This window comes from Limanda limanda, chromosome 12 (genome assembly GCF_963576545.1).
Source record: "Limanda limanda chromosome 12, fLimLim1.1, whole genome shotgun sequence".
Taxonomy (NCBI): Eukaryota; Metazoa; Chordata; class Actinopteri; order Pleuronectiformes; family Pleuronectidae; genus Limanda; species Limanda limanda.
This window is the reverse complement of record NC_083647.1, coordinates 9,982,344-10,009,823: the sequence shown is the minus strand read 5'-3', so window position 1 is coordinate 10,009,823 and position 27,480 is coordinate 9,982,344. Positions and strand designations below refer to the sequence as shown.

The window sequence follows — 27,480 nt, the reverse complement described above, 5'->3', positions numbered from 1 at the left end:
CAGCATCTATGCTTTGAAAGAATACACCTTCAGAATATAGGATCAGACACGCTCACACTGAGTTCTCCATAGCAGGCAGATCAAGACATAGACCCATGTGTGGATACCAGCAGGTACTCATTGTATCTCCTTGTCCTCTCCGTGCCATTGTTCATATATTTTGATAATCAAACTACTTCATGTGTGTCCACTGCGTATAAATGACTTCAAAGTGCTGTAACGGCACCTTTTCCAGACAGAAATATTTTATGTCGTCTGAGCTCACAGGAATTACACGCACTGCTACTCCACAGCTACCATGGGGGGCTTTTGTCTCATGTACACCAATCGCCACTTGATTTATATGACCATCGATAAAAGAATGGTAATGGTAGGTCTTCCAGTTATTTCTTTCTGGGTTAATGAAAATCTGAGTCACAAGGTGAAGTCGTCTGGCACTTAAGAGCCACCTTGCTCCCTTGTTCACCTGCACCCCAATCATCTGCTAGGTAACTCTTAATCTGATACCGTTTGACACATCGTAAAAACTCCTGTCACCATTTAGTCTTCATTTTTTGTGTGTGTGCGTGTGTGTGTATACCTCGTGTGGGCTATTCTCGAGCAGGGGACCCAGAAGGGGTTCAATTCAATTTAGACCTCCACATTAATCTTCTCAAAGGCAGTGGAGTTCTGGTTGTTCACAAAGAGCGAAGTGAATGGGTGCATGGGTTCAGCTGGGCTGGACAGAAGGTTCCTGAGAGTGCAGCAGAGCAACGCATCTCGTGTTGAAGCAGATACACAAATGCATCGGAGTGAACACATCCCTCAAAATGGATGGGCCTAAGTGGGTGTGTGTTTTTGTGTGTCCGACAGCTCAGTGGCTATACAAAAATAAAAGTTAAATTAAGGATAACTTACTTGTGCTGCAAACATGGTAGAGAATTAATCATTTCAGTTGATTCAGTAGTTTTGTTATTTTTGTGAAAAGCGCAACAGATTTTGGGAATATCAGTGTTGTCGTGGTAAAGGCTCTCTGACCTCTCTGGCACCGGGATGGGGTCAAAACCAGCCCTGTGCCTCTCAGGGAGTGCGGGAGCAAATGAAAAGGTCTCGGCCTAGTTGCTGTCAGCACCAGCTTTAAGTCCGTCAAGCTTTTTATAGCAGACAGTCCAGACGCTTCAGGCCGCGCACTACCGGCAAACACTTCGAAAGCCAAATATAATCTCAACCGCAGCAGTGAAAAATAGAAGCATACAAGCTACTATTATACTTGCCTGACAGGGCTGTTTTTAACTGGAATAAACGCAGGGAGAGGGCATTTCAGTATAATCTAGAGTCAGAGTGAATATGTGGCAAAGTGGAAAAAGTTCAAGTTTTTGTTGATCTAGACTTGATCCACTTCAAATCCTTTTGTCTGGAAAGATGCAGCAGTCATGTTCCCCCTGCAGCGCCTCTCTACCTAGAGACAGGCCTTCATCCCCGTGTGACAATAAGCACAGATGTTACCCATGCATGAAAAGTCACATGCACGCCACCACCTTATATGGAGAAAAATGTTGCCGGGGGAGAAGACGTGAAACATTGGTGTTTCTCGGCCAGTGTTCTAGCACTTGAGAAATAACGACGTGGCCCGGAGAAGAGAACAAATCACTTTCTCACTCTGGAAAAGTTGTTCACGCAGAGCATCGAAGGAAATAAAGACCAGTAAAGTGAGTTTTCCACATCGGTGAGACAATTCCTCTTTTGTGCATAACTCCACAAAGGTGCACACAGTAAATCAACTCACTTCAGAACACACCGTTTCATAAAAGGGGAAGTTCCTGTGGTAATTATGTCACCGTCTGATGATTTTACCGGTCACTTCATCTTAAATTAGACGAGCGATGAGCTGAGGATGCCTGTGAAGTGACTCCATGCCACCCAGAAAGGGGGGGTAGCATCACACCTCTCTTTTGTCACTGGTAAACAACTTTGACAAGTGGCATCTCCTGCTAAATGTGCAACTCGTGGCACCGGAGGAGAGAGTGAACACGCAAAGCGATCACATATTTTCCACTGGGAAAGAAAATTACGGACCACACTGAATCAATAGCACTCTTGGTTCAAGACAGACCCCCGTCCCAGCCCCGATGGGGAAAAACAGAATAATAAAAAACATAATGTTCCCTGTGGTTGAGGATTTCGTGGCCACAAATATGTGAGCCGCGAAAGACAGAGAATCCAAAACAGAGCCACGGCTTCTGACCCAGCGATTTTGTTACCGAATAAAAAAGAACCAGGGTGCACACATGAGGACAACAGCAATTATGTCAAAGCACAAGTCCATTAAACAGGCAGGGGAGCTGAAACGGCTGATGAAACATAAACCAACCACACAGCATGCCTTCCCCCCCTTCAGAAAAATAAACAGATCACATTCTTGGCCGTCTTTTTCTCTCTTCGGCTAATTTTCGGGCCGAGTCTGAACCCTTCTCCCAGTGAATGATTGCTAAGAATTTACTGTGCATCCTCTTATCAAATCTATCGTTCAATAACCGTTAATCACCTTAATGGCATCTTGACACGCCACATTTCCTCAAGACGTAACATCACCACCAGCAGCTGGGAGATTATGAGACAGACTCCGGCCCTCAGACGGATCAATGAACAGGACAGCCTCTCCAAGTCAAACATTAGCCGGAGTTTTTATTATTACAACCCTCCCATGCAGCGTGGCAGAGGTACCAGGGGCAACAACACCGACACCTTCACGTGAGGGTTTCCATGACAGAGGGCCCAGAGTGCCAAAAGGCATTCCCCGGCCCTTCCTCCTCTGTTTGCACTGGGCGGACCCCTGCACTCCGGGGGTCTCGGGGTCCCTTTTGTTGCTTCTGTATGAGGCCGGGGAGCCCTTCCACCCCAGCACACGGCCCAACAATAATACAAAGTGGAGGGTAAATCACATCAGCAGCAGAACATGCCCTCAACAGTTAGTGGAAGGATCATGACTCTTGCAATCTCTCAGTTCATAAATCAGAGCAAAGAAAGGGGAGAGATGACCCTGCTGGGTGGGGGGGGGGCTACATGTTGAACATCTCCACACTCAATGAAGCCTGTGCCCTTAGTGTAGGGAATGAAAGGGAAATGACAGGATGCAATTTATTTGATTCATCATAGCCACCCAAAAAAGATTTAATGACATATATAAAGTGAAAATAAGCACCCAGGCTTCTAGTTTCAATTGATATACTTTATTTTCTGAGATCTTAGACCTTAGACCGTTGCACTGTTTGTGTTGTTTTGTGTTGTGATGTGTATTCTGTGTAAGCACATTGAGAGTCACTTTACCAAGTCAAATTCCGTGTTTGTGCAAACTTACTTGGCAAATAAAACCTGATTCTGATTCTGATTCTGATCTAAGAAGGATGGCTCCTCTGTTGAATCCCTTTTGCGCCACGGACCCACTGAGGACTATATCATGTTCACACACAGATTTACAACACACACACACACACACACGCACAACGACCACCGACTACACACCGGTGGGTTTCATTCCGCATACGACACAATCATCCTCACAACTTTTGTCCGCCGGACCCATTTGAGGTGAACACGGGGGGTTTGCGTCTACGCGTAAAAACAAGTTCGCTCGCAACTTACCGGCTGACGGCTCCTTTGGGAAAGTGACCACGTGTTTCCCTCCTCTCAGCCGCGGAATACAACGAGTTCGCGTTGGGACAGAAAACGTAAAAAAAAAGACCCGGGGACTCTGTCGGAGCGAGTAGTTCCACGGCTCCTCTCGTCTCCGGATCAAATGTTGACGGGACGAGGAGCAGAGAGGCAGCGGACTCCTCCCAGACACTCCGGGGTTAAACTCCTCCTTCCCGCGGACACTGAGGAGCAGCGAGGGGGGGTGGAGGGGTTGGAGGTGGTGGTGTATCCAGGGATTAATAATGACGTGTAGTGGTATCTAAGTATACGGTAAAAGCAGGTGGAGCCCATGCACCCAAACCAGGGTTCGTGGACCTGGAAGAGTCCCCCAGGGATGTGTCCAGGGTCCCGAGCAGATAAAGGTCATCTAGGTGTCTGATTCATCCTAGTTAAAGGGCCACTTTCCCTCCACTGGTTTTACACGTTGCTTTCGTTTTATGTGCTTGATGCTTTTATTATTTTGTTACTTTTAGCAGAAAGCCGGTTTTATGAGCTGAAGATAATGGGCATATAGGCGGCAGGGGAGAATGAATAAAAGACACCATTAGAGAGCAGTAATACGAGAAATAAAGCCATATTACCAGAATAAAGTTGCATATACCAAGAAATACAATCATAATATTAAGAAAATATTTTTCTTTTTCTGGTAATATAACTTCTTTTCTTGAATGATAACTTTATTCTCATAATGTTGTGACTTTTTTCTCATAAGAATACTACTTTTTTCTCGTAGCATTGCAGTTTTCTACTCAATTCTAACATTAATTTCATAATATTGTAATCTTATTCTCAAAATCTCATATTTTCCTTTAATATGGCCCTTATTCTCTGTTTTAGTTAGTTTTACTAAGGACTTATACTTATACTAGTACCTATGCTGCTGAGATGAAAAAAGTTTTTTTACTGTCTCTCTTGTCAGTCATCCAATTTAATGGTGGAGAAAAACGATATAGCTGAGAGTACATTTAATACATTTAAGACACAGAATTAGTGCAAAAACTGAAGCACAAACAATTGTGTTTGCATGTCTACTTAACAGATGCGTCCTCACGTTTGTTGTGCCATATGTTTCACGTGGACTCTTCCAGCCAAGGGCAGATGACTTTAGCAGACACCCTTAGACATACAGGTGCGGGAACAATAAATCAAGCTTAAGACAATGTTCGTAACCTATTATTTATGTATCCTTTAAGTTTTCACCTCAAAAAAATTAAATGTGATATTGTGTTACTCAAGCAATATAGAATATCTTTAGACAGAATAATATTCAACTCAGGATCGACAAGTGAGAATCGGTTTGTTAGACCTTGGCCTGAACGGCTTCCTGCCCTCAGGTTCCCACCCAGCTGTTAGACTGAAGGTGAACCAGGTGAGCAGCAAACCTGTCTGTCACATGGACTGAACTGATAAGCAGACCGATAGGACACAGGTGTGGTCCCCTCAGACAATCACACAGCATTCGAGATAAGACAAAGATCATTGTTATTCTCAAGCCTGACGTAAAAGTACACATTCCTCTCTTTCAATTTCTTCTCTATCATTCTCTCTCATCCTCATTCCAATGCCTCTGTTGCGACGAGCAGGCCTTCCTTCCTGCAATCTCCTTTGCGATGCTCGTAAAAACCTCATGTTTTTCGTAATGTGGCGCTTTAGCCAGACCCATCTACAGCAATCTGCATATCGGCCTCTTTACAGCTGCTACAGTGGAGTTGAATTGGAGATGCCTATCTGCCTGCTGCCCATTGGAGCAGCAGATACTGTAACGCTCTGTTCCTTCATCACAGGCTGATCAAGATCTGTCTGCAGCCTCTCGTTCCCCCTCGGCAAGTTTTCAACTCTGGTTTCAACTCCAGTTCGCCAAAGCAAATCATCCAAATATCTAATTATGTGTCTTCAGGAGTTTCAGGGGATTATGCATACGAATGAGGGCCGTGAACCATCCAGAGGAACCATCGCTGCCATTGATCCACGGGGCAAATGTCATCAGGAGCACGAGTGACGAGCCACAGAGCCTCGCCCTGTATGTAATGTGGTTCAGTCTGGAATCCTTCAAACCCCCACTGAGGTTCTGTGTCGTCTGGCATCCACCAGGAGTCTCTGGTAGCTCCGCATCTCATTAGATCTAATTGACTCTGACGGACATCCTGCCACCCGTCTTCCCGGTCTGTCCGTCTGTTGGTCTGACACACGACAACAGCCCTGACTGACTCTGCCTTTCCCATGAACTTGCAGAGAAAAGACTCAAGAACCAAGCAGAGCTGAAATGTCAGTCCTGCCAGTTCAGTGCTCCGAAACACAACAGGGAGCAGAAAAACTGTGAGCTCAGCAGGTGTTTTTTTTTTCATTTTTTGTGCTGACGCTAAACAAATATTCCACAAATGCTCACACAGATATGGACTCACACACTTGTACACACTTATCAACACCTCAGCACCTCCTTCGCCCTTTAAATGAGCCTTCTCGACACCTCTGGTCCCGCCACGCTGACTGTCGCCGCTTTGCTCTGCCGTTATGGCCACTCTAATAGGGTCGTCATAGCAATCGTGTGCATGTGTGAGAGTGTGGGGGGGTGACTGTATGTGAGAGAAGAGGAGGGAATCAGCACCCCGCTAAGCCTTTTTTCTCGCTCTTCTTACTGATGCCCATTGTACCATGTGGTCCAGCCATCATTACCACTGTATTAGGTTCAGAGCTGCCTGCTCAGTGTCCACATGTAATTATCCCGCTCATTTCTCATGTAGACTGTAATGGCTCACTGCAGCTGGGAGAAAATTGTCTTATACAGTCGTTTGGAAGGGCCCGGGCTGGTGTGGCAGGTCCTCTGCGGTTGTCTGCACGGGAAGATGGGCTCGCACGTGACGGCATCCGGTGAACACAATGGCAAAGTTGTCGTAAGGTGTGTGTGTGTGCGTATGCGTGTGTGACACAGACAGAGGGAGGCCTATAATCAGACACTCTCACGCCACACCCTGAAACAACTCCTTTCTTGTTTCTAAATGCATCCACCAACATTAAAGCGTCCGACGCCACAAAGAGGTGACTGCAGCAGCTCCACACTATAGACAAAGGAAACTTTTACGGAGGGAATGGCAGTGGAAGGGCACGGGTGAAGATAAGGTGCTGTAGGAAAAAAAATGGCTATTTTAAGAAAAGCTTTTAACTGAACACGACAGGTCTGATCCAAGTGATAGCCCGCAAACACTCTTAAGGGTCGAACTAATGAGAAATCAATGATGACAACGAGTGAACTGTGTGTCACAGCGGCACAACCTCTCGTGCCAGTTTCATTCAGGACTTTGGACAGTACGGGGACTGCAAAGCCCGAGATTCATCTCCCGCTACATATGAGTTGATTAGCATTAAATGAAGAAGTCACTCCTTTTAATGTGATTCTGTAGAAATTCAAAATGAATTCCTCGATCTGTGAAAATGACTCGACAGAGACGTCAACCACATCGTTGAGTGATGAAATAAATCCAGCGGTAGGAGCTGAAAGTGATGGCTGATCGAGCAAATTGATTCCTGATAGAGCAGCTGTCTGCGCCGCTATCAAAGGACATATTAAACCTCTGTGGATATATCGGTGTGGGAGACCGCATGCGCAGCATGTGATGGATCTGCTCGGCACAAGTTGCCTCATGTGGGTGTCTGACTGGCTGCCCGTCTGCCACGAGGAAATGTCATTACTGAGACGAGAGTGAGAGCAACACAGAGCAGGGGACGGGGGATGGATGCGCCTCCGCTGTTGATTACTTGGGTTCTAGGTGAAGAAAGTGTCACAGGGGTGTGAGAGAATGAGGGGCGGAATTAGGTTTTTGTGTCCCTGCATTTGGGGAAAAGATTTGAGATGTGATAAAAGAGAAGAATGGGATTATAAGGTGAGGCTGCACCTGTGGGAAGTGCCTCTGGGAATGTGTAAATGAAAGAGCACATTTGCACATGAGGCCACTGTGTCTGCAAGAAGGACTAACCCGGAAATCTTGTTATTGAACTGATCAAATATAAACTCGACAGGTGGAAGCAAGAGTTCATGGTGACACAAAAAGGCTCATTTTTTTAAGGTGTGGTTTCTTTAGCAGGTCTTCAACTGTCAACAAAATCCACTTGTGATGAATGTTTCAGGTCAAATGAATCATTTCAAAATCTTTTACATTTTGTGATCATACACACGTTTCTTTAATCACGGGTGATCATACAATAACAAGGCGATGGAGTCCTTTCCCATTGCCAGGTAGAGGAGTTTGCCTTTCTGTCCCCCTCCCCTGCTGACTCATGTGACGGGAGTGAATGTCGGATGTATCCATTCCCATTGCAGACAAAAGCCACATATAAGTGGGGTTTCTGTCTGGAGGAAAGAAGCTTAATAGGGCAGATACCTTCACCCCTCAGACCCCATCTAGCAGTGATTATCAACACAGCTCTGTGGTGCCATTTGGTCCTCACGGTCATTTATGTTGAGAAATGGCAAACAAGTTCAAGATTACTCCAGATTACGCTGAGCCGCTTAGAGAAATTCCAAATTGTGCAACATCAGTTCGCACAATGTATTAAACAAAATAAAACCATGCTAAGCTGCAGGATGTTAACATTGAGGATTATACAGTCATTGTTGCAAGTGACATACAGCAGTAAATCTGTAGAACAGTAGTTACTAGCCAAGGCTGCCGTAGGATATTTTGACTATAATGACAAATATCCTCATGTGCACTCATTCAGCTACTCCAAGACAAATATGTGTTTGCACATCTTTAGCTCCGGATTTCATGCAGTACATGAGCCAGGATGTGCATTTATTGTGGCATCAGTAGGGTATTTTTGTGTTGTTGTGGAACCTAACATGCATGTGAAGTAAGACCTAGTGATACCCCACAAAAGATAGGACAAACGCATTATGCAAATATGCACTACACCACATATTTCATTCTACCGTGATCAGCATGATAGGTGATTGAGGAATCCTTGTTTTCTAACCGTCACACTCAAAAACTGATTGAGTCCAACATTCGAATATGTGTATTTACCACAGGGTGAATTCAGTTCACAGTCTGTATGAAACAAGGGAAATTTGATTTAGAAAGTTACAAACTACAGCCTGTGAGTCGCAGTTTTGTTTTATCTGTTATCCCACTTTTTTCCCCTTTATGTTTTATCTGAACTGAATTCCAACCTTTTATCAATTTCCTCTCAGGGGAACATTCACCACCTACATTAAGTCAAACACATTTGGCTGCACATCTTTGCACTAGCGAGTCACTCTGCAGTGACTGACAAGAAAATTGCTTGTCCTAAAAGAGCCCTGTTTGTCATCCCATCAGGCCGGGTCAAGTCTGGCAAACGGAGACACCGTGCCGTGTCCAAACACGGAGGGAGAAAATGTGACAGATGGACTGGTAGTGGACAGCTAAACATAAGGGTCAGCGTGACAAGAGGCCTCCATCTAAAATATGCACCTAAAGAAAACATTCACATAAGTTTTTACCTCTTCTTCAACGGCATATGGGGCAGATTTGACAATGACAAAGTAGAGAGTATGTAAGTAGCTAAATATAACCCACAGGAGAGAGGGGAGGACATCAATGATTGAGAGACTGTGGGGAGATTACTTTATGAAAGAAAGATCAGGACTGGACAAGTCTGCTCTTTTATGGACTCCCACTGAAAGAGAATGAGGAAGTAGTCTCTAGCTCTGGGCTGGCGTGACAGTTTAAGCTCCTTCAAATCTCTTCACTCCTGGTCAAATGACTACAACCACATCCCCAGCAGCCAGAGGCCAGCCGAAGGGAATCCACAGCAAACAGAGGGACACTTGATTGAGTTATCATAGGCTTAAAATCGAGTCAAATGAGAAGAACACGCTACGAGGCCAACAAGCATACACAGGGCTCTATTCAGTCAAGTAAACGGTAAGAACTGATTCCAATGAGCCAAATGCAATCGTTCACTCTGAAGTGTAATCTGATTTGTGTTGGGCCACGCCGAGTTATAAATTCTGCTCACTGTAACTCAATAAGGGGGACACACTGAAAACAAGCCGGGCGCTTCAGACACAAACAACCCTGAGCAGAGAGTTAAAGGCGGAGAGTGACAAATGTGTTAATTACATTCTTTAATCACCTTCTTTAACTGCAACAACTTTCTAGCTATGAGTGCGATATCGGAGGTGTCAGAAACAAATGGTCTGTTATTGCTCCATCAGGACTGTGATTGTCCCTCAGCCGGCCCACTAAGGTGACGTTCCCACACATCTATTACCTCCCCACTCCCCGCTGAGAAACACTTTCACACCCGTGTGAAGGAAGTAGAGCACGGGGCTGTTAAAATGACCTTGTTAAAATCTGCTCATTTCACTTTGTTAATTAGAAACACTCACGCTGCTCCGGGTCTTTCCCACAAAATCATCACCCACCAGTAGGATGCAGCGGAGCAGAAAGCACCAACACCCAAGCGGGCGGTTCTCTGTCTGGCAGCTCGAGTTTTAAACTAAGCAGGAAATAAGTGACCTGGAGCTGTTAATGGAAAGCTGATACTCCCCCCCCCCCCCTAAACTGTCTGGACTGGTTTTGTTACATGTCCCATGGAGGCATGGCAATGATGAAGGCTCATAAACAGATTTAAATGTTTCCTTGGAGATACATTTCAGTTAATCCCTGAGAGAAATCTGGTTACTTCAGTAGCGTTACTATTCATAATGCTAAATTTAGGGTCCAGTTGGGTACACATTGCATACTTGTTGACCATTTTTTAAACCCCTTTGCCAAACGTGTTCATTCATAAACTGCTTTCAGACATGTACTGAAGTACAGACATGAAGTTGTGCTGAGGGTCTGTAGAGAACGTGAATGTCCCAGTCTGTTGCTCCAGACATTATCCAGAACTTTTCAAACCAGCACCCAAAGTCCACAACATGGCCCATGTCATGTGAGAATACAGCGGGAAAAAGTCTGAAAATTCACAGTGATCTAGTTGGTGGCTTGATTACATTTCTAACCGAGGCAAAATTTAAAATAACAAAATTAATACATAAAAAGTCAGGTCGAAAAAGATGTGCTAACGAAAATGTCAATTTTTCAGACATTTTACGAAGTTAATATCTGAAAAAGTCTAAGCTTTTCTGCTCTCTGCATTGGACTGTAGTAAGATTGATATTCAATGTCCAGTTTAGCCTTTGTTAAAAAGAAAATTTTAATTATATAGACTAGATTTCATTATGTTTAGCTGCTCTAAAGTAAACTGAATATGTTAGCACTAGTTACAGGCCCACTGCTAGCATACCCTGTGTGTTGTGCTGTGTCGGTGTGTGGTAGTTAGTCACAGATGCCAACAAACGTGAGGCTAACTCTACCCACACTAGCCGGTCCGTTTGTTTGCCAAACCCACTTCTCATTCAAAATGAAAATATATTTGACAATATAAATGAGTATGTAAAGCAAAAACAGGTTAATCTTGCTATATTTTAGCCACAACATGGCTACGTAACTTTAGCAATCTTTTAGAACTATATGAAATATTGGTGATACTTAAGATAAGTCAACTGTAAACATTTAAAAGTCAGTCAAAGTGTTTTAATCTGGTTCATGGACCTGATGTTAACTTGATTAGGGTTAGGGTTAGGGTTATTTTGTTTTAGAAAAGTACTGAGGATTGTATGCCGTTCAACAATAGAAAGCATGAGGTTAAACCTGTGTGGATAAACGGAGGAAAAATAAATACATAAATAGCAACTAGTCCAATATACAATGACAACATTTATCAACCCATGAGTGAGTGTGTGAGAAAATAAAAGGCTGGAAAAGTTCCGTTGTAAGGACGTAAGTTAAGGTCGGGTTAACATTTCGTTCTTTAGATCCATTTCAGAGGACGTGCACCCTGGACTGTTGTGTGTATTTGCGCTGCAGAGCTGTGAACAAAAGCAAAGCACTCAGCACATTTCCCTTTTGTAACAGCAGGTCTCCCTAAGTGTAAGGGTGCACTGCAGCAGCCCTTGTGTGGGAGTGTGTGTGTGTGTGTGTTTACCTATTAGCTTATTTGGCTTAAAATAGCTAATGGATCTGTGCATGTGAGACTCTTTTCATTTGGCCTGTGAAATTAGATTTGTTCTCCTGAGTGCTGCGATGTGTGTGTGTTTATGTGGGTCACATGTAGGATTTGACAACAAAGTGTGTGTGTGTCTATAATGTGTTACTATGCAAACAACATGGAGTGTGGTTTCCATGTACAGGTAATGGACAAAGTAAGTGAAAAAGAGTTTATGACGAAGTGAGGTTTTACCATTAGAAGCGGCTTCATAAACAAATCCTGAGCATCTCAGACAGGTTTAATGACGTTGAGGTCTGGTGATCTGGGAGGTCATGGGAAGCAATTTGAGTTCCTCCAAGTGTTCATTTGATTCTTAAATTTGTTTAGCTGTGGGAATTATCATTTAATGAAAATGGCTCATACATTTCCAAGGTTGGATTACCAACGGGGCAATATTGTCAACTGCCACAGGGCGTCAGAGCCCCACGTGGCCTTGAAAGCTCCCGGTTTCACTCTGCATCCGATGTTATGTGCAGCATCACTTGAGAAAATGTCTAGTTTGAAGTCTTTCGTTGTTTTAGTTTTGTAGGATTCTCAGATTTGCACCTTCCTAATGTGTTTGATTTAATAACCTCGCTGCAAACCTGGGGTCAGAAAACTGCGCACGTTGCACAAACACTGGTTTATGGGGTCCAACAGATAAATATTTTGTCCTGAGCCCCCCCCTCCCCTGCAAGTAGATCTGTCCCATTATTTTCATTGCAAATCCGCTGCATTACCTGCCTTGACCTGTTTTTGTTATGAACTAATAACCTTTAAGTAACTCTCTGGTAAGATTTCTGTCTTTTTTTCATGAATTCTTTCATCCATGTTGATGAAGTCTGACTCGTCGATCTTTGCTGGCAGCTCTTTTGGCAGTTTCTCCGCGGGTTATGTTCCCACTCAAGTTATATGGTCGCAGTGCTCCATTTTAACACTTGAGCAGATTACACAAAGCCATTCGAATTGAACTCAAATGAAATGTAGTTAAATTCCTCCCAAAAAAGCAAGCGTGATGCAAATATTGCTCTACTTTAAAACTATCTTTGTTCTGTCCCTGTTTTCGTAGAGGTTGCACTCAAAACCAGATAAGTATGTCATTAGTGACTTGAAACGGTTCCAAATAAAAACAGCGGCTACATCCGCTATATGAGGCTTTTATAGAAAATTAAAAATGATGTAATCCACAACCCACGTATTAAAACCCTCAGAGCCCTTATTAAAGGGTGATTAACCCTGTTACAGCCGACACACACCACTAATTGGTACAGTGGTTACTTTGCTTGTGTAGAGGACTTTGTAATTATGATGAGATGATAATAAAAGTTATTTGTATCATGTATAATGTTAGTTTGTCCATCTCCAATGTTTCGATGCGTATTGATGTCATGAAAAGAAGATTGTTGTAAAGTGGAATTATCCTTTAACTGGTGTATAAAATATTTTCTCTCTGCCCAGGCTTCAGTCCTGTCGCTGGCAGCTTGCCTAATAGACACGGTCTCCGTTATCCACCCCCATCCCATCCCAGAGTGGTATGGACCGACCCAACCCACGCTTATCTCCTGTTACGCTCAGAAGGAACCGCAGATCCATGTTTCTCATTTTCTCCCTGGTGTCCCATGTGACGCTTGGAGTGTGAAGATTGAGAGAGGTGGGGGAGGGATAAAAGCAGGGGAGGAATTAAGAAAGAAAAGAGAGAAAGGGTGGAGGCCACACAGGTTGGCGGAGGAGCAGACTGTCCTCTCACTCATTAGTCACAACTCCCTCCTTCACCTTGTCAAAACTCCCACACTCGTCCCTGACCCTCGTCTTCTCGCTCCCCTCCAAGGTCATTACTGGTTCCTGTTGTGAATTTAGCTTCTGTTTCAAGCACTGACTCGTTCAGACTCAGCTACAGGATCGTAATGCTCTGATGTTAACGTTGCCTCACTCCTCTGATCCAAACTGAACATATACAGCTTCAGGGTTTTGCAGGGATTTTGTACTGAATTATACTGTGAAAGCAACGATCGTGCACAATCTTTACCTCAATGTTTCTCTGCTGATATCATTACTTCTGGCGTTTCTCTCTTTAGCACACACTGTGCTGAGAGATCAAAGTAAGACAACTGACATTTTAGCAGCATAAAAGCTGCTTTTGTTTAATTTTTAATAAAGATGGAATGAGATGTCATTAAAACACAATTTTGTGTGTGTGTGTACTCAGGTAAACTGGCTTTCTCCGACATATCCACACATTTAGAATAAAAAAACAACAAAGGAAGTTTTCCCCAAACAATACAAAACTGCAAAAGTTAGCAGATCTTCCTCAAAAAGTTTTAAATAGGACTATTTCTTTACAGCTACTAAAACATCGTGAGCACTTTTTCGATCGTAATCATAGACTATATATAAAGATGGACAAGGTGTTTCCATTTCCTCCCACTATCTGTTTTACTCTCATGTACTTTGTAAAGCATTTTGCAACCTTTTTGATAAGTGCTATAAAGTAATAATGTTAGTATATTATAAAATTATTATCCCAAAATCTTGCCTAAATATCCGAGATACGAATGTCGCTATTTTGTACATCAAAGGTGCAGTAGCGATCAGGAAATGGAGCCAGTAGCGAGGTCCCACTGACACACATTTGATCAATCGTGAGTCAGTCTCAGCTGTCAATCATGACGTTACACCACGTTTCTATAGCATCAAATACCTGATCCAAACTTAAAGGAAAACAAGCACTTGAACAAACATCCGTGAGGTAAGAATTAAAACAAAATTGACAGAAACCATTTTTGAGATGTACTTTTAAGTTTGGCCCGTGTCCCATTCACTAACATGGAGGAGGCAGGTTTGATCACCAATACTGCAGCCAACCACCAGGTAGCTATCAAGACGCTTTGGCTTCACTTTTAGTGAGCTGTCGTGTCGTCTATCTTTATGCCTGTGATCTTTACACACAACATAGAAAAGGCAAAGGTGTAAAATGGCAGATGGTAAAAATCAATGTAAAGTCTACGTTTTCATCTGAACAGATGATGGGACCATCTAACCAGTGATTAACCCCTGCACGAGGGAATTCAATATTTTTGAAGGGTTATTTAATGTTCTTTAGCTTCTTTGAACATAATGGAAATTGAAGCTAAATATAACCCTTTCGCATTAGAACTGTATTTTAGTCAGTTTTACGATCCAGGCTGCAGATCCCACCGAGAGGCTCAGTTTCCAGGGAATCTGACCAGACTGTGACACGCTTCACTGGGGAGCAACCAGAATGGATGGAGAGCAGAGAATAAGAGACAGAGAAGAGGAGGGGTGAGGCAGGGGGGAGAGGAGAGAGAGAATAATGAGTGAACAGCACTTGGGGGAAGGAAAGACAGGGAAAGGGGAAAGTCAACTGGGAAGCGACGATGTGGAGGATGTGAGGAGTGCAGCATCAGCGCCCCTGTGCTCATCACTCATTTTTCATTTCATTTGCTGGGGCTGTCGGACAAAGCATGTTTAGCTGTAATATCACATCAGAGGAGGGAAAATGGAGTCTGAGTAAAAAAGGAGACGGAAAAGAGAAGAGGAAGGAAAAAGGAAAGATTAGAACTGCAGCCAAATTTCTTCTGGTGACACATACAAATTCGACATTATCTTTAATATAAAACAGTCTTTATCAACCTATTAATCACGACTGCATCGCTAAGAATTAACCGGGAAGTATCGGCTACGTGAATAGAGGGACAGGAGGAAAGAGAGCTTCTCCTCGTATCTTCTCTATAGGTCATGGACTTCTCAACCTCGCTTACAGAAACACATACACACATTCTCTCTCTCTCACACACACACACTGGTGTGACATCTGCTGTGTGTAGGAGCCCTGTCACACTGCAGCTCTCTGCTGCCGTCACAGATGTTCACAGCGAGGTCCTCAGTCCATCCCTGCAACCCCTGGGAGAGTTCAGAGCGGCGGTCCAGAGAGACACGGAGACAGGAAATCTGTTCTTTTTCTATTTAACGGGCTTCCGGATCCTTAGTTAGAAATACACACACAAACACACACACACACTGTCCCTCCCTCTCTCTTCAGTCCTTGCTATCAAATCATACAGCATGAAGGCAGATAAGGGAGACTAATTCGCATTTGTGTTTCATGAAGGTACTGTAGACTGTTTGAGTGTGTTTGCCTTTCTGTATGTGCGTGTGTTAAAGTGGAAGTGTAAACGAGTATGATTGTGTGGTGTTTAAAAAGGACAAAATGTGTATTGTGTGTGTAGGTGTGTGTGTGTGAGTGTGTGTGTGTGTGTGTGTGTGTGTGTGTGTGTGTGTGTGTGTGTGTGTGTGACAGCCTGGAATCCCTGGTGCCTGCCGGTCATTAATAAACATGATCATGAAAGTTTAATCCCAATCAGCAGGGTGGCAGGGAAACCCTTGTGGGTGATATTGACAAAGTCGCACGCACACGCACACACACACACACACACACACACACACACACACACACACACACACACACACACACACAATCAGACACTGGACAGATTGGAGGAGCGGCAGGAGGGAGGGTTGAGAGGCTCACCACGAGGTTAACCACCAACTGGAACTATGTGTGAGAGAGGGGACAATATTCCTTACATGCAAAGCTTAAAATGAATCTCAATATAAAGGACTGGTCATGTGTCTACAGATAGTTGTTGTGTTGTGTGGCTGTAATGAAGCTATTCATCATGGGTTTGCATGAGAAGCAGTTATTTGATGTTGAGACAAGGAGACGTGTTAAAGATTGGGCCTTGGGTGGGAGAATTCCAGCAAAGTTCCCCCCTTTGTGTGGGAACTCTATCAGAACATCTTGAAACAGAAAGGAATTTGAATTAAGAGTGATTGAATAAATGATATGAAACAAATTTAAATTGAATTAACTTTTAGCAAAATTTGTTTTCTCAATTGTCCCAGGAAAAACAGATTTCTGGGATTCATTGGTTGATTAAGTGACGGATTAAAATAAATTGTAGTTATTCTCTTTGGAAACGCCTAATTTGCTTTTACAGAAATATACAAAATCTATTCCGAAAATTTGGATTCGGAAACAGATTTTTGAATCACATTTACAGAAAAAGAATTCGACAAATAAGTCTTTATTAGCCTAAAATAATTCAACATGTCACGTGATATTTACACTAGGTTTCAATATATATTAAGGTCAAGCTAAACCCCCCTCCCATGCTGGAATTGCCCTGAGGAGGGTACTTAACCCATGTTATATGGTATTGCCCCAAGGTCGGGGACTTACGACATCAGTTCATGATTGAATGACAGAGAATTGTTGGTCAGGGACCCATCAACCCTGAAAGACACAATTCCCTCTATTAACACTGAATGGGTCCAAACCATGTAAGGTAGGAGACTCCTTGGTAGGGGGGTGGCATAAAAACGCATCTCCTTTTCTCTGCTGGACAGGATGGAGCGGTTTTATCACTATATTAATAGCCCCCCCTCTATGTTTAATGTGTACTCTCTTTAACACACTCACACATACACACACACACACACACACACACATGTTCCTTTGGTCCCATTATGACTCTTTGTCCCCCTATTTCTGGTTTATGTCCTAATCCTCTGTTTCAAGTTGTATAAATATAATAGGTCTGTACAGTTTTATGTTCTCATAAATTTGTATAAAACGTAAATCTCAAGAAAAGAAATGCTGTATTAAAACATTTTGAGAATAAATATTAGTTTTTCATATATTTATCTAGTATTTATAGACACTGGTACTTGTCAGTGACATGATGGACGTGTGTGGTCCTGTTGGACAGGATGAGAATTTCAGTATTCAGGATCAAAAGCAGATTAATTTTTTATAGTTCTATAATATATACACTATGCCTTCCAATAAACTGTAACACTGCAACATGATGACAGTTTTTTATAACTTTAGTTAAATTATTACTCATGTAAAAGTAACTTTAATTGGACAGTACAATGTTTTGGAAGCTTTTGCCTCATGTCCAGAATCTTTTGTTCTCATTTCCCTGAATGTTTTCTTAATTTATTGTTCAGTTCATGCTCAACATGAACAATTTTCATTGGAACTACTTTCTAAAGAGGAAATATACCCCGGTGTGTCCTTTGAAAGTAATTGCGACATTGTTACTTGGAAATCGATGATGCGTCTTAAATTAACTACAAAGTAATTTATCGATTCAGTGATTCGATTTAACTCAAAGCATGAGAAAATAAAAAGATCCGGACTAGTTCAAGTCAATATCATATTGCTGTTGACCCAAGATTTTGTGTAATATTGGCCTCAAAAAATATAGTTAGGGTTAGTCAAGTGTGTTTTAAACATTTCAATGACTCTATTTGGCTGTTACGGGATAAACATGGTTTAAAAAAACATCCGCTTTTAAGACAACACCCGCCAGTTTGATCACAGCACCTCTGGTGACTCAGGAGTTTCCCATCTTCTTCCCTTTGACACCGTCTGCTCCCGTCTCTCTCGTGCTCACTTCTCCTGTGCGAAGCCTCAGACTCTCATGAGGGAATCTGCTTCTTACCATCGTAAACAAACACGCAGACAACGAGGAGGAGGCCTTCGGGGCTAATTACCAGCTATAGTGGCTGATGCCTCTGACAAACAGCACAGGGGGGGGGGAGTGTAAGAGCAGAGTCACATGTGTGGGCAGGCAGACACACACACAAACACACTAAACCACTGCAGCCCTTAATGGAAACAATGAGGCTTGTTTTTGGCTCTTGATGAACCAGGTGTCACATCTGCAGGAAGAAGCTGAGTCAGCCCTTTAATAAGCAGCTTTTATAAGGTTCTTCTTTTACAAACGATGACAGACGTGAGAGGATGAGAACAAAGTGGACGTGAAATGTCTGCAGCCTATTAATAAGGCTTTGTGTTCGAGTGTGTTGAGACTTTGTCAGACACTCTCGAGACAAGAAGAGGCTGACTGGGGTTTGCATGAGGACACCGGGACACCGGGGGGGAAGTGCAGCGCTGGTGGAGGACTCACAGCAGGAGGCCACCGCCCGTACCTGCCATGTTTCCTTTATAGACTCCCAGCGTCATCTGGATTACACACAACACTCCCGTCTGACATGAGTCACGACTGGATCTTCTCCGAACATTTTAAAAGGTGCTCGTTGCTCATCGCCACTTCTCCCCGGGCAACTCCTTCATTTTCCCAGACACCTCCCAGTGGCGACCTTTAACCTCCTTCGCTCTGATGACCCTGCACTCAACTTAGTGTGGACCGTGGAAGACAAGAAGCAGAAGCACTGATAGAGGCCCGTCCACTTTAGGGAAAACAGGCCTTTTCGGGCGCAGATAGTCACGTGTAAACAGACAATGTATGTTTACTGGTGTTTGTGTTTCGACATGGGGCGACTCACAGGGAAGATTAGGGACTAACAGTGTTAACAAAAGGACATCGGTTGTAGACATCCATCGCGAAACGTCTAATTTGCGTACTCTGCCTTTGTAAACCATGTTTGCACTAATAGGTTTAATTCCAGTGGCATTGTGACACGGCTGACACGCCGCCAATGCACACACAGTTAGTTACGAGTGTGGGAATCAGTGACGGGCATGAACAGGAGAACAGTGATAACAAACACACAAACACACCTCCTCGGGATGCAAATGCACAACAGCTCGGCAAATACAAGGTTTCTCTCCTCCTGTTACTGGTGCAGTGGAAAAAAAAGTCTTCCCATCAAATTATTTGGAGAAGATTAAATAAAATGTTCATACGAGAGTTGAGGGGAAAAATTGTAGCCTTCAAACTCAAAAGTAAAGCACACTCGCTCTGCAGAGGAGAACAATCACAACACTGTGGAGAAATACTACTTCTAGAACTTCTCTCATGAATCTGTTGTAATAAAATTGGTGGTCCAACATTTGTTTGTGGTTAAGTGTTAACGTTTTGCCAGAGGCTTTCTGTGCTGCGTGTGTTCACACATGTGAGGCATTACTACGAATGAGTCAACGTTTTTGTTGAGCAAAGATGCAACAACTATAACGACGTTCAATAGAGCGCACAGCTATGAGCGCACAGCTAAATTCTGCACCAAATCTGTCTTTTTTGTTTGGATGTAGTTCTAAAACTATTGAGGATACATGTAAACTGTTGAAACCACATCACATCAGCTACACATTTACACATTTGTAGGCTTATTTGTTACCGTATCGCAGCTGGAAAAAAAGCCTACTCCCTTTACAGGACTTTAAGTCCACTAGATCTGGATCTCTATTTGGATTCGCACCAAATTCCACACTCTGATAAATATTAGTCCCTTAAATTTGTCAGACATTTTGTCTACTAAGATCCCTTCAATATAGCCTGGGAAATCGGTGAAAAAAATTATTTAAAAAAAAAAAAAAAAAATGAATAGGAATGGGTTCTGCCTTGGCCCATGTCCCATCTTTGCACCAAGGTTTGTAGAAATCCATTCAGTAGCTTATTTCCAGTAGTTTTTTTCATAATCCTGCTCAACAAACCAACCAACAGACAAACAGACAAGGTGTAAACCTCATTGGTGGAAATAGTGAACTCGAAATACACATTTAAAATTTTAAGCCATCACAAAATCAGTCTCTGGCCTGTGTCCACCACTTCACTCCAAACTAAAACACCACAGTAACGATCACAGAATACGGTTCAGAGATTCATGGTCCACAGAGGATGAATCCTAATGACCTTATAGATCCCCAGACTTTTCATGGGGATTTGATGGGTACTGTATTCACCGAACATAACAAAATATTCAAAAATTAGAAAATCGGCAACGCCAAAGATTCCTTAAATGGATTTATTTCATTTCTCCAGTGAAGTTTTGAGTATGAGGCCCTTCCGCAGACTTCTGATAAAGAACGGCCCAAAATTATTTTGTACAAATCATATATATCACAAGTGGATATCATAACTTAATGGCAAAGAAATCCTTGAATATGAGCTTTAGGTGTGATGACGTTTCAATCATCCGATGAAGTAGAAATAAACCCATTGGCAGGTTGAAGTGCCCTCGAGCAAAACAAACTAAACACCACCACCGGCTGCTTCTGCTCTAACTCTCTGCTCTCTCACCTCCCAGTGGTGCGACGGGACAACCCAGTGACCTTTCAGCCTCTCTGAACCAGTTTGCATCAGGGTGCGGCCTGCAGTAGGGTCACTGAACTCCTGACTAGGCTAAGCTCCGGGTTGAGGGGGAACTCTAGGGCATCTCAACCGAGCCCCCAGCAGTCGGCCGGCCCTGGTGACAGACCTACACACACAGTCGTGAGTAATAACTGTGGATGCTGAGCGCGAGCTCCTCTCCTGCATAACTAGGTGTGTGAAAAATGGTCTCAGTTGCTCTTTGGTGCTCGTGACTACCACAGACACTCTGTCTCTCTGCACTTGGCACAGACTCCAGCGTGTGCATGATATCTGCCTATCTGGCCATGGCTGATTTTGGTCCAGAGGCTTAAGGGGATTTAATCAATAGCTTTATTTAATTAAGAATGCAGCAACCGGGAGGCCTGCAGAAAAAGACCAAATCTCACACTGGAAAAGGCTTATTTAATTTATCACACCGCTCCCCTGTATCGATCTGAGTGAAGGTTTGGAGAGAGGTATCTGAGGGATGGATTTCAGCGAGGTGGCACCGTGAAGATCCTGCATGGCAGCGATTTCCTCTGCCTCTTTTCCTTCCACAGATTCTGTTGTTGTCGGGATTTCATTTCATGTACGACGACTTCGACTTGGACCCGGCGGGCTTTTTATTTGTCTGTGAGAGTGAAGCACTGGAGGTAAGAGAGGTGAGCACTGCAGATTTTGAGCTGTAGCACGACCACACACCAATCTGCACAGAGCACCTAATGAGGAGCGCTGCAGTACCACACTGACCTCCAATGGTGAGACATGGTACTGACATTCCAGCTCCACTGACTTGTCCTTTTAATGTCACCACGAGCACTGCACAGGTTGTGGAAATGAACCACTACTCTTCAGTATAACTAAAGCTGCTTTGACCTGCTCCTCCCAGAGCTAACTGGGCCTCGATGTTTGACATCTCCAGTTCATATCAGACTGGGAGAATTTTATGATTCATTCACGTCATAGTAAAACCATTCACAAGCGAACTCAGCACTGTCTAATTAGCTTCCTCTTTCAGCAGAGGCCCTCTATAATAAAAAAAAAACACATTAGCATTACAGGATTAACTACCAGTGTATAATTATTCCATGCCTTTACATTTTAGATGCTCTTATTAGTTGCCCATGCTGAGGTGATCTTTGGCTAAAGGTCAGGCCTGCTTCAGTGTGTTCCCATGGGCCGGGCATGGGGGGGATATTGAGTATAAGCCGACAATTATGTGCAAATGGTTCAGCACAGGAGCACCGTGAGGTCTGTGGCTACGTTGGCTTTGATGTAAAGCTAGCAGTAAGAGAAAAGCCCAAAATGATTTGCTAATCAATCCCTAAACCTGTTCGAAACCGACATAAAAATGTAGATATTTCACCCTCTTGCGTTTTCCTGTTTTTGAATGGCCTTTATTCTGCCACAGATGATTAACTGAGGTAAGCTGGACCTCTGTAGAGAGAGGATTTATTTTTATTGCTGCCCACGGGAGCCCCAGCCAACTGCTGTGTACATGTTCGTCTGTTACAGGGCAGATAGTGGTTGATTCAAAGTCTCGGCCTGTTAAAATTTGTGTGTGGGAGGGGCTCGGACTCGACCAGCTGCCCGGGGCCTCTGGGAGCCAGGTGGGAACTGGAAATTTATGGGCCGAGTCATAAAAGAAGACGCACAAGTGGATATTTTACGCTCCGATTTATCCCTGACAAAAAAAACCCCTCTAGATGCTTAATCGGACCTGTGAGATGTGTATTTGTATTTTTTAGCTTTAATCTGTGTGTTAATGCTTGGATAAGCAGGTTCGGCTCAGGTGTAATTGGGATGAAGGCATTCTGCGGCAGTGCAGCTCCTCTCTGGCTGATTTCTCTGCTAAAAATACGAAGCGCTGAATTGGCATCAACAGCCACCAGGTTGCAGGTGATTGTTTAAATAAATCCCCCAGCTTGTGTCTGCTGGGCCATACGTTAGCAGAGAGAGGTGCTGCATGGTGTGTGCTGAGTGGGCACTTCCTGCAGCTGTGGCAGCCAGGTCTTTGGCACTGCAGGGCGAGTGTGTGTGTGTGTGTGTTTGGGGGGTGAGGGACGAGGGATAATGTAGACAGTATCCTCTCCCGCCTCTTCTACATCTCCCTCATCAGTTTACTCCCCCCTTTCAGTTCTGTGGCCACATTTTATGTTTTCCTCATTTTTAATAATACTTATAACAGTCTCCTGGGAGAAATATGCACTTTTCATTTGATTCAGCAGAAAACTTGGCTGCTTCAGGGTGAGGGCGTTTGGTTGGAGTCTCAACACCTTTATTGCTAGGTGTGAAATAAATACTTTAGTGGTTTGACTGTGTGGAATTGACCTTTATTCAGAGTCGCAGGTCTCAGGAGGCTTTTTTACCCTGGGATACAGGTCTGTTTTGTTGTTATTGTTGCCCTTTATAGTAGCTGGATGTCAATTTTAAGAAGCACCTAAGGTCAGTCTACAGTCTAAATGTTTACTTTCGCAGAGGAAGTTTTTATTGTCAGTTTGGCTGTCTTTGTTTACAAGATGTCAGTTTTGCATTGTATTGGACTAGATTCACATGTGCTTAGTTGAAGTACTAGTTATCGCAGTCGAATCCTGCTCGAGTTCGGAGCTGCAGTGTTGACGTCTTAACTTCATCCGATCGGCCTGAATTGGTGATTCATGACAATAAGAGCGGTAAAGAAAAATATGATGCACCTTCAACTTTTATTCAACATCACAACTCCTGTAGACATTTGGTCTGAGAGAACAGCAGACTATGGGTTTCTAGTAGTATGTCTCAACAGAAAAATAACTACAATTATGAAATGAACAAGAGACAAGAAGGTTAAAACATGGCTACAGGCCTGCATGCACAGGAACAATGGGAGTATATATATCGTCCTCCTCTAGGTGAGTGCTGTACAAACTGCCCAGCTACCATTCAAACGGTAGGACAGTCAATTCTGTGCAGAGAGCTCTGTTCACAGAGCTGTCTGAAACTGAGTCGTACGCTGTCTGGTGTACGTCACACAGTAGTGTTGGGGTCGCATCATGAACCACAAAATCCATTCAAAAAAAGGCACAATCCCATCCTCAACAGTCACCCAGCAAAAGCTTAGGAGGACACATACAGGCTGATGTAATCCGAAAACTAAAAAAACTACACGTCCCACGGTTGCATCCAACAAAGTGCTCTGTGGATGGATGGTTCAGCAGCAACTTGAGTTGCGAGAACGTCAAATCAACTGCAGTGACAGCACACAATGTGTACCAATCTGTCCTACTTTCCACTGGTCCTGGGTCAAAAAACAGTCCTAAAGCATGTGTTTTAGAACAGACAAAGCATGTTTATTTCAAACTAAAACAATATGCACCTGACATGAGAACAATCCCTCTGTTCATTTTCTTTTTCTCCCCCCTGGCATATCATTTTGTTTGTGTTTATGAGATAGTTAGAAACAAATGGCAGACATTTATTCTGGGGATACAACATTTTCATGATTTCATATTTAAATGTTCATATTTATTTCCCAATTATGGGCAGCTGTACTGGTCTCACTGCACGGAGGCTATTTGTTCTGCTCGGAAACAGAAAGCGTTGAAGGACACCACAAAAGCATTCACTGAAAACTTTGCAGCAGCATTTTTAAAATAAGGAGACAGAAACAGGGCCAGCAACTGCCACGTTCAAGTGTTGTGTTGAACTGTTTTCAATCCGTTGTTGAACAGCCAGGATGTCTTACTCTCTTCCATAGGAAGGTCAAAGCTTATTTTTTCCCCATATACAATTAAAACATTTTGGCAGGCATTTTGATAATATCCAGTAAAATCTGATTAAACTGATTAAAATGTGGTGGGGTGGCATTACAACTTAAAAAATAACCGGAAATAAAATACAAAGAAAATGTCTATCAATAAAACAGCTAACGAGCCTTCTATTTAAGTACACTGGTATTTGTGAGAGATAAAATCATTAGTTATCAGTCAGTATTCGTCATGTCCCGTGTGGTGGGGGTGGTTTGCTGACATGAGTACAGAGAAGAAGAGACAACTTTACAAAATGATCTTTTACCTACTGAGTGATGATTATGTCCCCTCAGTGTCTGTGACAGTGTCTACCACTGGCTGACTCGCAGCTTCCTCCATGGGCTCACTCTGTTCATTGTCTACGTCCTTCGGAGAGGCAAGCTGCTCCGCTTCACTTTCAGAGTGCACAGACTCAGAGGCGGGCTCTGAGGGGGGCTCAGGAGAGCCCTCGGGGGTGGGCTCAGCCACGTCCATAGTGTCCATCCCAGGTCCGTTGACCCACTGGGGTTGACTTGGGGAGGCACTGTCTTGTGACTCTTCCTCCTGCTCCACCTGCTCCTCCTCCTCTTCCTCCTCACTCTTCTGTGGGCTTTCCTGCTCCTCCACAGAGTGGGTGGGCTCTTCGGGGGGGCTGAGAGCTTGTGTGAAGGCCACAGGTGAGCACTGGGGTGATGCCTCCACCACAGGCAGGGCTTGGTTTGGACTCTCGATTTCTGGAGAAGCAGTGGTCTTGGAGGGGGACTGGGCTGTGGTGTGGGATAGTGATTCAGATTCGGATTCTGACAGTGGGGGGGTCTCGGACTGTGGTGGTGACTTGGCCTGAATGGGAGCGTCGGTCAAGGGGCTCTGACCTATATTATCATCAGGTGATGGTTGTGGTGATTGGGCTGAGGGCGGCGACTGCGTCTGAGGTGACTCAGACGAAGCTGGTGTTTCTGACTGGCCCTCGGGGGTGTCTGCCTGGCTCTGTGACGGAGGGGGAGTCTTGATCTGAACCTGGGGGAGCGGCTGGCTCAGACCCATGAGGGGGGGTTTGCCCTGAGCTTGAGGCAGGAGCGGAGACTGGAATCGTTGCTGGAGCTGGGGGTTTAACTTGAGTGGTGCCAGTAGTTTACCTTGGTTCAAGGTCAGGTTGGGATTAAGAGATGGAGTGGGAAGCAGAGGGGTAGGAAGAGGAAGGAGAGGTGTCCAGCCCCCACGTTCACGCTCACGTTGATTCTCACGGTCTTTCTCTTTGTCACGCTCCCTCTCCCTCTCCCTGTTACTGTTACTGTTACTGTCCCTCTCCCTGTTACTGTCCCTGTCTCTGTTACTGTCCCTGTTACTCTCCCTGTTACTGTTACTGTCCCTGTTACTCTCCCTGTTACTGTTGCTGTCCCTGTCCCTATTATTGTCCCTGTCCCGTTCTCTCTCTCGGCTTTGGCCGTTGCGGTAACCATTCATCTCCCTCCTGAAATCAAAATCTCTTTCGTCTCTGTCTCTTTGCCTGTCCCACTGGCGTCTTCGGTCGTCTAAGTCTTGGTGTGATTCGCTATCAAAAGGTGCTGTAGTGCTTCCACTTCGGTTCCAGGCCTGTGGCCCACCAGCAGCACTAGCATTTGCAGGAGCCGCAGCCCCTCCTGCTGCCCCAGGACGGCTGTCAAAGCGGCTCGGGAAACTTTGTCCAGGTGTGGGCCGCTCCTCCTGGAAGCCTTTCGGACCACCAGCGGCCTGTGGGGCTCCTCGCATCCCATCTCGTTCATCAAAGTCCCCTCTGGCCTGGTTCCAGCGGTTATCAGGAGTGAAGCCTGCGAGAGCCTGCAGTCGTCCCAGGAGGCTGCTTCTGGCGGGCTGAGTCCCCGGGGTCTGGAGCAAAGGAGGTCTGCCTGCTGCTCCGCCTGCTGCTCCGCCTCCTGCTCCACCTCCGGGGGTCTCCCTATGGTCTGGTGGAGGGGTCCTCAGCAGGCCCGTGCTTGGCTTTTCCATAGGGGGGAAGCGATAGTCCTGGTCTTTGCCCTCATCAGCATTAGAGGAAGACTTGTCTTCCGACTTGGATATATTTTCATTGACAAGATTTGAGGCCCTGTTGAAGGGGTCCAGCTGAGAGAAAGGAGCCCTGGCACGAGCCTGAGCCTGGAGAGAACTTTCGAGGAGGCCCATGGCTTGCTGGGTGGGGCCGTGCTGCAGGAGGAGTGGGAAGCGGGCTGCCACCCCCGGCTGGAGGAGGTTGGGTCGCACATCTAGAGGCAACAGGCCGGGCATTCTCTGCCCAGCGAGACCAGACTGATGCAGCTGGTGTGTGAGGGAAGCTGAAGGGTGCATGCCAAGGAGACCCATCCCACTCCGGACTGCATTCTGCATGCCTGGGGGCAAAATACAATGACAAAAATAAGTGTTAAAACATAATTAATCTTTACATCTCCTAATAAAGACTCTACGGTACTCTTCAAGATGTGATCTACTGTCCACCAGAAGAAATACACGTCTCTTTCACTTTAAACACAATAGTGCCTCACCTTGAAGTGTGAGCTCTGCAGCTGCATCCAATCCCTCTGAAGAGTGAGACGTTTTCTCATGGGTGACTTGAGTTTGGGCTCCCAATGGATTGTACAGACCGACTCCAGGGAGGGCTGAGGGCATGAAGCTGCCGGGAAGGGAGCTGGTCTGAGGGATCATGGCGCCGAACAGAGAATCCTTGACAGCATCTTGGCCGGTGGCCACTGAAGGCTGCCCTAGAGCTGTAGGTGATTAAAGGAGAAACATCAAATTGAATCCAAAAAATAATAAATTCCTGGAAACTGATGTGAATGGACACTTTGCCAATTTTCAAAAACGATAAGCATGTATTAGTTTGAGGAGGAGAGCAT

At 44.5% G+C, this 27,480-nt stretch overlaps 1 protein-coding gene across 3 annotated transcripts in view; it reads right to left on the bottom strand.

Moving 5' to 3' along the window:
• The window catches only part of scaf8 (SR-related CTD-associated factor 8), a 69,146-nt gene that overhangs the window by 20,035 nt on the left and 21,631 nt on the right, over positions 1-27,480 (bottom strand). For 2 of the 3 annotated variants that reach the window (XM_061082387.1, XM_061082389.1), the window contains exons 19-20: positions 27,130-27,351; positions 23,533-26,976 (exon numbers count right to left, since the gene is read on the bottom strand). In XM_061082387.1, the coding sequence (XP_060938370.1) occupies positions 24,914-26,976; positions 27,130-27,351 (2,285 nt within the window). In that variant the 3' untranslated portion in view covers positions 23,533-24,913. Of the gene's footprint in view, positions 1-23,532; positions 26,977-27,129; positions 27,352-27,480 lie in introns of those variants that run through there. The other variant, XM_061082388.1, reaches the window with a different exon arrangement.